This window comes from Myotis davidii, unplaced genomic scaffold (assembly GCF_000327345.1).
Source record: "Myotis davidii unplaced genomic scaffold, ASM32734v1 scaffold771, whole genome shotgun sequence".
NCBI lineage: Eukaryota > Metazoa > Chordata > Mammalia > Chiroptera > Vespertilionidae > Myotis > Myotis davidii.
Genome location: NW_006282668.1, coordinates 785,979 through 799,278, shown reverse-complemented (window position 1 = coordinate 799,278; position 13,300 = coordinate 785,979). Strand labels below are relative to the sequence as shown.

The 13,300-nt window shown below is 43.3% G+C and overlaps 1 protein-coding gene across 1 annotated transcript in view; it reads left to right on the top strand.

The window, feature by feature from the left end:
• The first annotated feature begins 7,533 nt into the window (after positions 1-7,533).
• Positions 7,534-13,300, top strand: part of TOM1L1 (target of myb1 like 1 membrane trafficking protein) — a 48,823-nt gene continuing 43,056 nt past the window's right edge. Inside the window, exon 1 of the mRNA XM_015560752.1 lies at positions 7,534-7,539. Coding sequence (XP_015416238.1) covers position 7,539 — 1 coding nt within the window. The 5' untranslated portion in view covers positions 7,534-7,538. The remainder of the gene's footprint in view (positions 7,540-13,300) is intronic.

Sequence of the window (13,300 nt, the reverse complement as noted above, 5' to 3'; positions counted from 1 at the left end):
AAACCCATTGTAATAAATGCATAGAACAGAATAAAATTTATTGAGCAACTATGATCGGTACAGTACTGCGGAGATATGCAAACACGAATCAACATGGAAAAATGAATGCACAGTCAGGTAATTAGAATAAAAGCCAGTGTGTGATAACTCTACAGCAGAGGTACAATGTGCTTTGGGAATCAAAGAGAGAAGAGGAATTGATTTTTGTCTGAACTGATGCTAATCTCCAAGAAAAACAAAGGATTGGGACTGTTTCAATGAAGTATAGGAAAGAATTAGCTGCTAGTTTGCATGAGACTAATTAAGAGATTGGTGGGTAAAGCTGTAAAAGTAGAAATATTATATATAGCATCAGTTACATCCCAAAGAATAATAACTATTATTATGTAATTTCTGACTTTTTAAGAATGTTTATACTTGTGTTATCCATATTTATGGAAAATGGAAGGGTTGGCTATCTGGAGAGAGGGGGGGGGAGAGAAGAGAAGGAAATAGGAAAGAAATAGAAATCTAAAAGGAAGAAAATGTAATTTTTGAGCACCTATTAACCTATTGCACGCCAACCTTTGTTGTGATACTTTAATATCTGTCATCTCATCAAATCCTTGGCCAACCTTGCTTGGCCACCGGTATGACAGTGCAAATTAGGAAAGATTTATTCCCTGTATGATTAGAGAAAATTACATGGAGTTTCTTCTAAAGATTCCCTCAATTACTTTATTTCCTCTCCAAATAAATAAATATAATAAAATATTAGATTCCTTCCATAGTTACTAACTGGGCAACTATTATTTGCAAGAATCCTAACTGGTAGGGAGGAGAATATATGCATATATATAATTTTTTAATGATTTTATTGATTTTAGAGGGGAAAGGAGAGGGAGAGAGAAATAGAAACATCAATGATGAGAGATCATCATTGGTCAGCTGCCTCCTGCATGCCCCCTACCGGGAATGGAGCCAACAACCCAGGCATGTGTCCTGACTGTGACCTTAAACTGTGACCTCCTGGTTCATAGGTTGACCCTCAACCTCTGAGCTACGCCTGCCAGGCAAGAATATATTTTTTTATTCCAAGGATTTCTAAACATTAAGACTACAAGAGGCACTTTCGTAGAAGGTTTTCAAATGCAGCTGTACATCTGGATCGTGGAGGAAGTTTTTTGAAAATGTAGGTTCCCAGACCCCACCCCCAGATGTTCTGATTCTGTGATCAGACGTGCAGGTAAGAGGCTGCGGTGGGGAAAAGATCCCCGGGTGAATCTGACATGCAGCCGGTTGTGGAAAGCACGGCTCTGCTACAGGCAGCTCTCTTACAATTTATGTTTCCATAACATGAGCTGCCTATAATAAGCTTGACAAATTAGAGAACACCACTTGCATTGCAAGGACAAGTATCAGTATAAAGCAGGAGTGGGAAACCTTTTTTCTGCCAAGCACCATTTGGGTGCTTTATAACATCCTTCGGTGGCCATACAAAACGATCAACTTAAAAACTTGCCTGCTGCATTTGGTCAAACATTTAATTAACTCACCCCTAATGCCTTGGCAGGGCCAGACCAAATGATTTAGAGGGCCTTATACGGCCCATAAACCGGGCATTCTCCGCCCCTGGTATAAAGGGATGACCAGGAACTCAGTGCCAGGAGAGAGGGAAAACTCTGTCATTCACATGGTATGGTAAAAAAAAAAAAAAAAAAATTGCTTTTGCCGACCTATTGTAGTTACTATGTTTGCGAGACACTGAGCTGCATTTTGCAATAACAATGGATGTAAGAAGTCAGAAGGAGAAGAGTCCAGGAGATGCTCTGCTAATGAGGATGCTGGTGGTGAAAGAGAACGGAGCCATTTCACTTGAGAAAATTAAATGCTGGATCTGCTTATTTGAGGTTTATAATCACATACCTTTCCTATAGAAACACTCTCATTAGGGAACATTGCCAGGAAAAATAGTCCATTTTGTTCCATTTAAACAGTTGTTTTGGTAAAACTTTTTAAAAATAACACCATATTTCTTTAAGTAATGCAACTAATATTTAAGAGTGGAATAGACTATAATCTCTGCCTGTGAATAGTATCATGATAAATATGCAAATATGCAAGTGATGCTAGAAGTAAGCAAAAGGGATCCCTAATTCTGCTGAGGAGAACTTAAAGGGTTGGTAAGACTTATGCTGAAAAGGTAGCGGGTATATAAAAAAAACAACTACCATTGCATTTGTTTATCTTTCCCTTTTAGGTGTTATTCCATTATCCTTGTTTATTCTACAATCTCACCCCTCTACTAATTAGAAAGTTCTTCTTGAATGCTCTAAATCCCTTTTTATGTAATTCCAGTTTATTCCCAAGGATAGTTTGATTTCCCTATAGAGGCAGGTGTTGACAGCCAACACAAGGCTCCTTCCCTGTCCCCCACCCTCATTTCACTCCTCAAGGAGGAGACAGGGTTAGAGGAAGACAGTGTAGGCTTCAAGGAACAGGAGTGCTGACCAGGTGACAGACTGTGTGTGGGCTGTGCTAGGGGCAGAGTTCCAAAAAGCATTAAAATGTCACCTTATTAGCACAGTCTTTCTCACCTTTCTGTAGATTTATCTGTCACCCAAGACAGCCAGGGCTGCACTTAAATGGCAGGAGTTTACCAGATGTTTTTTCTGATGTTCCCTTCACCTAGAGCTAGACTCAGACAAAGCCAGGGCAGTGAGGGGCATCTTTGCATCAGGGCAAAGAGATTTTTGTTTCACTATAGCTCTCTTGGCCTAGTTTTTTCTCCCAACAATGGGACAAAATTGGAAGCAAATCTCAGGGGGAAAAATTTGGCCATTTTTCCAGCTTTGGTTCTAGACCAGTGGTCGGCAAACTGCGGCTCTTTGGCCCCTTGAGTGTGGCTCTTCCACAAAATATCGACTTTTGCGCATGGGCCACGAAGTTTCAATCGCACTGTCACGCCCGTATGGCCCATTGAGTGGGGCCACGAAGTTTCAATCGCACTGTAAGTGCACGCCCGTACGTGGTATTTTGTGGAAGAGCCACACTCAAGGGGCCAAAGAGCCGCATGTGGCTCATGAGCCGCAGTTTGCCAACCACATTTCTAGACTATTAACTAAGCCAAAAAGGGAACACTCTTTAGTGTCAGTCTTTCTAGAGTTTTATATTGAGGTTTGAGGACAAATCCTGCTAAAAATAAAGTGTTCACTCCCTGGGTGTCCATCATATTATATCATCCCAAGACTTGACTCAATTCTTTCCAGGTGACCCAGCCCAGTATCATTCCCATTCCTTCTCAAAGCACCCCCAACTCACCTTCCTCACTCCAATAGAAAGCATAAGCCCAAACTGTGATGTCTCAATTTCCTTCTTTCTAAAAGTGCTAGGTAGTCAGGCCTGTGTGGCTCAGGAGGTCACGGTTCAATTCCCGGTCAGGGCACATGCCCGGGTTGTGGGCTGTATCCCCAGTAGGGGGCATGCAGGAGGCAGCTAATCAATGATTTTCTCTCATCATTGATGTTTCTACCTTTCTCTCCCTCTCCCTTCCTGTATGAAATCAATAAAAATATATATTTAAAATAATAAAAATAAAAGTGCCAGGTAACTAAATTGAGGTAACTAATGATATTCCGGGTTGTGCTCCTTGCTTCCAAATAGCAACTGGTCTGAGTCAATCACTGACAGTCTCAGGACTGTCTACCCAACACCTGCCTATTAATTTGCTATAACCAACCTACAGCATCTGTCAATTCTCCCCATGAATTAATAGGCCTGTAATTAAAATCCAACAGAGAGCTCAAAAATTAATTAGGGCAGGAAACAGCCATGAAGGCAGCATGGAACATAGCTTTTCTTTAAAGAAAAGACCAGCTTCATGTAAACCAAGGGAGAACCGCAGGCCTCTGTCCACCTTGGCACCAGCTGGTCCCTGACCTGACTTTTTCTGATCTGCAACCTCATTGTGCAAATGCCTAATAGAAGGCTGCCACACAGTGGGGATCAATACATCGCATTGACTGTCTGGCTTCTTATTTAGAATACTAGTGGCCCGGTGCACAAATTTGTGCACATTGAAAGGAAATTAATTAGAAGAAATATTTTAATATTGCTATTTACCCTATCTCTATAATAGAAGTGTCAACCAAATTCACGATCTACAATAAGAGATCAAAACACACACGTGTGATGCCACCCGTGAGAGCTTTATATGTATCATGTATACACGAGTCAACATTTGTTTTTAAATTGCCAGTGCACGTCATACGTACCAGCCAGTTGGTCCATGGGTCGGTCTGACAGTCAGATGGATGGACAGTCAGTCACTTCGCCTTTTCTATATAGATAATCTATTTCTTCTCCTGCTTACAGAAAAAAACAAAGAAAAAGAAGGAAATTTAGAGGGATCAAATATCTCATTGGTCACACCAGGGCTTTCTTCTCCAGGTCCTCACACGCAATGTAATGGGTGTTCTTTTTAAATTTTCTGGAGCCTGAGCTCATGAGCCTGATGCTGGGAAAGCTGGCTGGTGCAATGGTTACATCCTCTGGAATCAAATGTATCTTCTACTCACTGTGAGTCCTTGAGTAAATTATCAATATTCTGTGCCCTGGTGTCTAGTGCATGGGAAGTCTGCAAATCTTAGGTATGTTATTAGTGTGGTTTGATCCCTGACAGAGTAATAATAACAATGATGTTTGTTGTTCCTGGTCTCAAGCAAGGATAGCTCAGGGATTCATATTAATAATTTCAATACTCTCAGATCTATAAGAAACAGTCCCCAAAAGCAGGGTGCTATGTGTGATGCGATGTTTGGTGATTGGCTTAATATTTTCATTATATAATAAGAATGAGTCAGAGATATAAAATATCCTTCAGCATAGCTGTGAAAGGAGATCTATTAACAAATCCAAGCATTCACCTCTTCAAAAAATAAAATATTCTACCCCGAATAACTGCAAAATGGTGCCTCCTTTCACATATTGTGGAAGAAAAGGACAAAAATGTACTCTGAAATCTGTTCTAAGATGGGCAGCCAGAGAAGGGGACTGTAAAACACTGTCAGAGGTAACAAAGGTTGAATTAAATCCCAGGGATCATTGAGAGCAATAGGAGGACTCATCTCTGGCCAGGGGTAACTGGACATACACATGTATTGATTAATAATGTAACCTTCCTTTAAACCTGTTCCCAGGCAGCCCCAAGTCCCTCGCCGCACTCAGGTGAGAAATAGGAAAAGGTTTGCCCAAGATCCTCAACAGGAGCAACAACTGGAATAAACCCGACTTGTCGTGGAGCAGTTTCCACCATATGGAGCCCTAACGCCTCACTGAGCAGCATCTCGGCGCCTAAAGGGAATACACTTCCATGCTTAGTCCTCGTCAAAGGCCCCCCCCCAGAGAAAATCACTGTGCATTTCCAAGGGACGTTTTACTTAAACTTGCTCAATCCATTCAAAGACTAGACAAAAAGTATGAAATGAATAAGTAGGAGAGAAATCTAACATAGCCACTATTTAGTAATAAATATTTGATGTACAACTCTGGTTCCCAACTTAACAGGCGTAGGAAAGTGTGTGCTAGGTTTTGTGAAGTTATCAGAAATAGAGATTCATGGAGGTTACTTCTAACAAAGGGAAATTAGCCAGCCGTGAGGCTACACGGGGAAATTACCACAATAGAAATCCCCCCAAACCCACCAATGGCTAGACTGAAGCTGGAATATAGACTTAAAACCGTAAGATTTTTTTTTCAGGACACTAATTCCCAAGGCCCAATGTGGTGTTAGAAATTCCAAAGGTTTGACAACTTCCCCCAATGACGACCTCAGGTTCTCTACTACTGACGTCATTAGGCCACTACCCCACCCTCTATTTGGATACTGTTTTTGCCTTTTGCCTTTAGTTTACTGATACGTCTTTGACTACTCTTTTTTTTTTAAAATATATTTTATTGATTTTTTACAGAGAGGAAGGGAGAGAGATAGAGAGTTAGAAACATCGATGAGAGAGAGACATCGACCAGCTGCCTCTTGCACATCTCCCACTGGGGATGTGCCCGCAACCCAGGTACATGCCCTTGACCGGAATCGAACCTGGGACCTTTCAGTCCACAGGCCGACGCTCTATCCACTGATCAAACTGGTTTTGGCTTGACTACTCTTAATTCATGCTGCAATTGATCCCAACTATTCATCCCTTCACTTACCACGCATTATTGAATTGTCAGACAGAGGCACAATGTCAACTCAGCTAGGGAGGGAATATGTCTTATAAATGATCATTGCAATTCAGTCTAAGCTATCATCTATTTATTATCTCTCTATCATCTATCATCTGTCTAATTATGATCTATCTATCTAGAAACACTGATTGGTACAAAGGTCTCATACCAGGACTCTTCCAAGTCTGCTCAGCACCCCGACCCTAATAGATTTTCTGCCCTTTCTTCAGGTGCCCCCTCTCTTAGTCCAATTAGCTGCAAGGGTGGAATCAAATTATTTAGAACAGGGACAGGCAAATCATGGCCCACAGGCCAAATCTGGCCTGCCATCTGGTTTTTTTGTATTTCAGTTCAGCTATGTATTGTCTCTGGCTGCTCTCACACTACAAGGGCAGGCAGAGTTGAGTAGTCGCCTGCAAGCCTAAAATATATACTTTATGGCCTCTTCTGGAAATTGTCTGCTAATCCCTGATTTAGAACCAGGTCAAGTGTTCAGAGCAAAGAAGTGCTCTGTAAGGGGCTGTACGTAGTTTTCTTAGGAAGGGCCCAGGACTAGAGCAGGTATTGTGAGGCTAACGACCTCAGGGAAACTCAAAAGAAGTCCTTGGGTCTTCTGAAAAAATACGCATACAATCAAATGTATATAGATTATCCTGTTGTGAATAATACATAAATTAGTTCACCTAAATCAGTGGTTCTCAACCTTCCTGATGCCGCGACCCTTTAATACAGTTCCTCATGTTGTGATGACCCCCAATTTCATTGTTACAAATTGAACATAATTAAAGCATAGTGATTCATCACAAAAACAATATGTAATTGTATATGTGTTTTCCGATGGTCTTAGGCGACCTCTGTGAAAGGGTCGTTCGACCCCCAGGTTGAGAACCGCTGAGCTAAAAGTAATATTTATCCCATACTATCTTTTTAATAACTATTTTTTCTCCATGAATTAGAATGTACCTCCAAGCCTGTTGGGAAGCTCTCATATAAATACAAAACATTAGGTGATCTGAAAAGCATTTCTATTTAGCTCTGAAATGGAACTAACGTTACTGTGTTTGCCGTGTGTCTGTAAGGAACGTGGCTGGGCATTCACCTTGTAAAGTGGTCCTGAGACGGATAGGAAACACTGGTTTCTACTACTTCCATCCTTGCCATTCCGAAGCTCAGCCTGATGCTGTTTTGTTTTTGGATAAGAAGCCAGCGAGGGAAAACGGTGATCACTCGATTCAGGGGCGTGATGCAAAGTGGATTTTCTACCCATCTGCACAGAGAAATTAACTTTGCCCACCAAGTTATAAGTTCCTCCTTCCTTGCCTGTGAGCACGGGGAGTGCAGAGATTGGATTTTACCTCCTTCACATACCACTGATTCGGAGCGCAGTGACTGGCCTAGTGGGGGTCCCATTATGGATTTGTAAAATGAGCAAGTGAAGGCTGGCATAGGTTCTCATAGCTCAGTTTGCAAAGCTGACACAGAGGACCTCTAACTGGAAAGGAAATGGGGCACAGCTCCCGAATGCCATCGCCCCTACAGAGATGGAAATGTACTTAAAGTTCTCCCTGCTAAGGAGTCAGGTGTGGAGTCCTGCGATCCAGACTTACTGGAGCTCCCTTTCGCTCCTGACCATTGCGTGGTTTGTGCTCAGCCCTACCTGTGCAGCAAACCTGGTTCTAACCCTATGCTGCCCAGACCTTTAATCTTGGCCGACACCCACCCTCCACGCAAAGTTAGTTCCCACACCGAGCTCCCATGATCCTATGTGCACCCATTTACTCACCACTTAGACTGGATTGCAGTGATCATTTACTACATAGTTTATCTCGCTAGCTGCGTTCACATTGTGCTTCTGTCTGATCAAATTCAATAGCGTGTGATACGTGAAGGAATGAATGAGTAAATGATCTAATAAGGATATAAAATATAAGGCTTGATCCTCTCTTTCACTAACCATCTACGCTCATTGACCATGACACACATCCTCTGCTAATACCCACTTTCAGCCCCATACCGTTCTTCATGGCGTAGCCTCTCCAGGCAGCCTCTAGCTATATTTCAAAGTTTGCGCAACTATGAGTATATATTTGTCATCCAGAGGCTCAAATCCCAGACCTGACTTTTATTAATATCCATCCGCACCTGTGGCCACCTAAATCCTGAAGCATGTCTATCCTTTAAAACAACCACCTCATCTGCCTGCTAAATAAAGAATATCAGGTGTTACTGGGATACCAAGTTTCACTGTCAATGTGAGACCCTAGGACAGTGATGGCGAACCTATGACACACGTGTCAGAGGTGACACGCGAACTCATTTTTTTGGTTGATTTTTCTTTGTTAAATGGCATTTAAATATATAAAATAAATATCAAAAATATAAGTCTTTGTTTTACTATGGTTGCAAATATCAAAAAATTTCTATATGTGACACGGCCCCAGAGTTAAGTTAGGGTTTTTCAAAATGCTGACACACCGAGCTCAAAAGGTTCGCCATCACTGCCCTAGGAGGAAACAGCAACTAGCCATCAATGTGCTTCCCTGCAGAGCAGCTAACCCTTAGCAGTTAAACACCCGAAGACACAGCTGACTGGGGTTTCTGGAGCCTTCCTCTCCTGCCTGAGTGTGGCTGCCCAGCCAGGCTGCTGGGAGAATATAAGTTAATCAAGGCTGCCCTCTCATGGTTAAAAAAATATCACCTGTATAAAATAAAATGCTTTCTCTTCTCCATACACAAGAAGTCCAGTTGCATTGAATAATGACCCCCTGCCCTAGCACCAACCAATCAATCAGTGAAGGCCATAATATACTACAAGAAGGCATAGTGAGGCTGAGAAATAGCTGTTAGATTTGATGATCACATGGATATGGAAATTAGTTTCCATAGTGGGTACCTGGGGGAGGCAGGTAATTAAAATCTAGGCTAGGGCCTAGAGGCAAGGAAAACTCACCAGAGGGGAGTGGGTGGGGAGAGGTGAGGGTTGCCCCATAGTCTATTAAGATTTTCTCCTGGGGCCTCCCCTAAAATCTCCAACCTAAAAGCCCTTAGGATGGAGGACCCAGAGCTTTCTCCTTCCCAGGAGCACGCCCTCGTTCGCCCCTTTCCCTTCCCCCTGCCTTGTTATCATTAGCTTTCTCACTCCCGAGCTCCAAGGGCCCTTCCTTTTCCTCTATAACTTGTTTCCTAAGCCCATTTCCTCTAGGACTTACTTTGTCTACTTCTGTGATTTACCAAATAAATGTTCACTTATAGTTTGGGTCTTGGCTCTGAATTCTTTGCTACTCAGAGCCCAAGTACTGAGGATGCTGAACCCAAGTCCAGTCTGACCCCATCAGTCTGATACCCAGTGCCCTTCCCGCCACATACAACAGTTTCAGGTCTCCTTCTTATGACGCTCCCTAATTTGCATTCATATAACAAACTGTACATTTTTCTCCTGTTAATCTGTCTCTGTTCATTTGATTACTAGTCCAACTAGAAGAATTTAGAAAGTGGGAGGAAAAGTACTATATATATATAATTGATTTCAGAGAGGAAGAGAGAGATAGAAACATCAATGATGAGAGGGAATCATTGATTGGCTGCCTTCTGCACATTTGACCAAGCCCGCAACCCAGGCATGTGCCTTTGACTGGAATCAAACCTGGGACCCTTGGGTCTGCAGGCCGACACTCTATCCACTGAGCCAATCTAGTGAGGGCAAAAAGTACTCTTTTTAGCCCCACAGAACCAAGTGTGACATCTAAAGTAAATGTCTCTGTTTCCCTTGCGGCCCACTCCTGATTTCAATACTCTCCTGTCATAGCCACCCTTTGGGCAGGCCCTTCCCCACTCCAGCCCAAATGCCAGCTCTCTCAGAGCCCCATTCCTAAAAGACCTCGTTTCAAGTAAGTTGTTCAACAAATCACACATTATTCATAAACTGCTGTTGGTGGCGAAATGGCAGCAGTGTTAGACCAGTAGAGTCAGACCAGACCTTGGGTCAGCAATCTTGGTATTTGAGTTCTGGCTAAGAAAGGATTCAGAGCCAAGACTCAGAATTATAAAAGAAAATTTATTTAGAAAATCAGAGGTAGAAGGGAGCCCTAGAATATGTGGGCGCAGGAAACAAGTTACAAAGGAAAAGAAGGGCCCCTGGAGCTTAAGACAGTGGTCGGCAAACTGCATCTCGAGAGCCACATGCGGCTCTTTGGCCCCTTGAGTGTGGCCACGAGGTTTCAATCGCACTGTATGTGTGCGCCTGCACGTGGTATTTTGTGGAAGAGCCACACTCAAGGGGCCACAGTTTGCCAACCACTGCCCTAGAATCTAGGGCTGAGGCAAGGAAAACTCACCAGAGGGGAGTAGGTGGGGAGAGGCGAAGGTTGCCCCACAGACACCACACTTGTGGGTATTCATCTGGAGGTCTCAGGGGAGGATCCCAGTAGAATATTCATCATCTTTCCAAGTGTGTCCTTTCAGAGCTGTGGTCTCTACTGATTGGTTGGCGCCATGGAAGGGATCATTAGTCATTGCAGCTGGTCCTGATATCCGTGTATCTGGTTTTGCTGCTTTTTCTGGGGCTGGAGCTGAAACACCACTGAGGCACAGATGTGTTTGATGCAGGACAGAACCTCATTATCTCAGGGGCTTAATGCTTAAGGTCTATTCTCTGCCCCCCTCCCTTGTTCTTTCTCCCTCTAAGGGGGGTGGGGGTCTAACCCATATGACTAGCAACATGTCAGGGGAAGAAAGGTCATGGGAAGGTCCAAACTGCATAGCAATATGAAAGGTCAGAGGGCCTAAAACAAATGGCCTGTGATGTGCTAGGGGAGAAAGGGTTACCCTGGGGGCCAGGTCCTTGTGTTCCCAGTTGTGCCCGTTGCTAGGCACCCGGGGCTTTCCACCCTGGTGACCATCTGTACCTGGCCCATCGCCTGGCTCTGCTTTTGTGTGTCTAACTGCCTCCCATGGTGCTAACAGAAACCAAATGTGTGGCAGGTATAACTCTATTCATGCTAATAGGACCTTCTTCTACCAAAAGGTAACACCTGCACATTTATATAGTGGCTTTTAGAGAGATATTGCCAAGCCTCAAAGACTATTTTCTAATAGTAGACATTTCAGCCACCTGGCAGGCTGAAAGGAGAAAATTATAATTAGCTAATATTTACTGAGCTTGATTATACCAAGCACCATTCTAAGTGTTTTACATACATCTCATTATTTATCAAAGCAGTTCTATGAAGTTGGAATTCTTGGTATCATCGTAGAGCTGGGATTTGAACTCAGGGATTCTGATTTGCAAATCTGAACCAGATTTCTAAAGGGACACCAGGAATTAAATGACAAAACCCCAAATGAGGTAAGTATGAACTGGTGAGGTCATGAAACCTACAGAAAGCTACTGGACTTAGGTTAATAAACACATTGGTTTCCTTAGTTTACTTTCCAGATAAAACGTTGGCTTTAAGCTTCATAGGAATGCTTGGAGGTGACAAATTTAGCCAACAAATGCCCTTTAGTTCTTTATGGAGCTTCATGTTGAGGGCAGCTAATGGAAGCATTTGCATGGTTTAAAGTTCAATATTGGAGGGAGGGTAAATGTTTAAAGTCAATCTGTTACCAGCTCCGAGACTCTTGACCCCTCCACCCTCAGGAGAGAAATCAAGGGGAGAAGTTTATTCAAGACAAAGTAAAAGGCTCAGGGCACCGAAGGAGCTCACACTGGACGGCAAGTTGTGTGGCTCTGAGTTACTGCTGGGGTCTGGTTTACATGGTCTCAGTCTCCTCCTCTTCCTCCTCCTCCTCCTCCTTGGTGGGCTGGCAGGTGACTCTTGTAAGCGCAGGGCAGGTTCCCTTGTCCGTCGGGTTTCCCGGCCTTTGCACTGGCATAGCAGAGCTACATACTCTAACCTGGAGGCATGTTCATTAGCATTTCCAGCTCCACCCACAGGTGTGTCTGTTTCCCAGGTCTGACTCAGGGTTCACCGGTCTCCTCCTTTGGCACGGCTGGATGGGAAGGTCAGAGGCTGCAGGCACTCCTCATCAGTGACAAGATCCTTGTGCTGGGTGCAGCAAGATGAAAGTGGAAAAGGGACTAAGCTTCAGAATGAGGCAAACAAACTCAAATCCATCTCCCAACTCTGAATGACTTTAGGCAAGTCAGGTATTAAAAGGGGAATAATGTCCCAGCTGGTTTGGCTCAGTGTATAGAGAGTTGGACTGTGGACTCAAGGATCCTGGGTTTGATTCCGGTTAAGGGCACATGCCGGGGTTGCGGGATCCGTCCCCAGAGGGGGACGTGCAGGAGGCAGCCAATCAATGATTCCCTCTCATCACTGATGTTTCTAACTCCCCCTCACCCTTTCTCTCTGAAATCAATAAAAATATATTTAAAAGGGGGGGGGGGATAAATATTCTTAGTTTATAACCAAAGCACTTTGTATAGAGCCTACTAGTACTGTGCCTTGCCCTCTCTCATCTTGGGTCTCTGAGTTTAGTGAAAGCCTATAAAAATGGAACCAAACAGTCTTTGGGTGGGAGTAGGGGAGAGAGGAGGAGCTCTCGTGTGAAGCTGATAGAGGTGATCCCAAGAGCAAGAAGAGAGGGAGGAAGGCTGAGCTTCCAATTTCCAGAAACAGGGATAGCCAAGATTTAATATATTAAAAAATAACTGGAAATAAAGTCAGCATATATCTTTGTACATAATGGTTTTCAAAAATAATGGGTAAAATTATTGTGTGAAAGAGGATCAGTTTTATGCCCTGGTCAGTTGCTCAGTGGTTAGAGCATTTCCCCGGCGACTGAAGGGTAGTGGGTTCGATTCCTGGCCCGTCAGGGTGCGTGCTGGAGGCAACCAATTGGTGTGTCTCTCTTACCTTGATGTCTCTCTCTCTCTCCCTTCCCTCTCCTCCTTTCTCCCACTCTTTTTAAAAACATCAATGGAAAAAATATCCTCAGGTGAGGATTTTTTTAAAAAGAGGATCAGTTTTAAAGATAATATATCTTTAGATTTAGGGTCTTAATTATGTTCCAGAGAACTCAAGCTTTAGTGCAATTTCACCCTTTGGCAGTATTAAGGCTTATGATATTTAAGAACTGCTGGTGAGCAGTG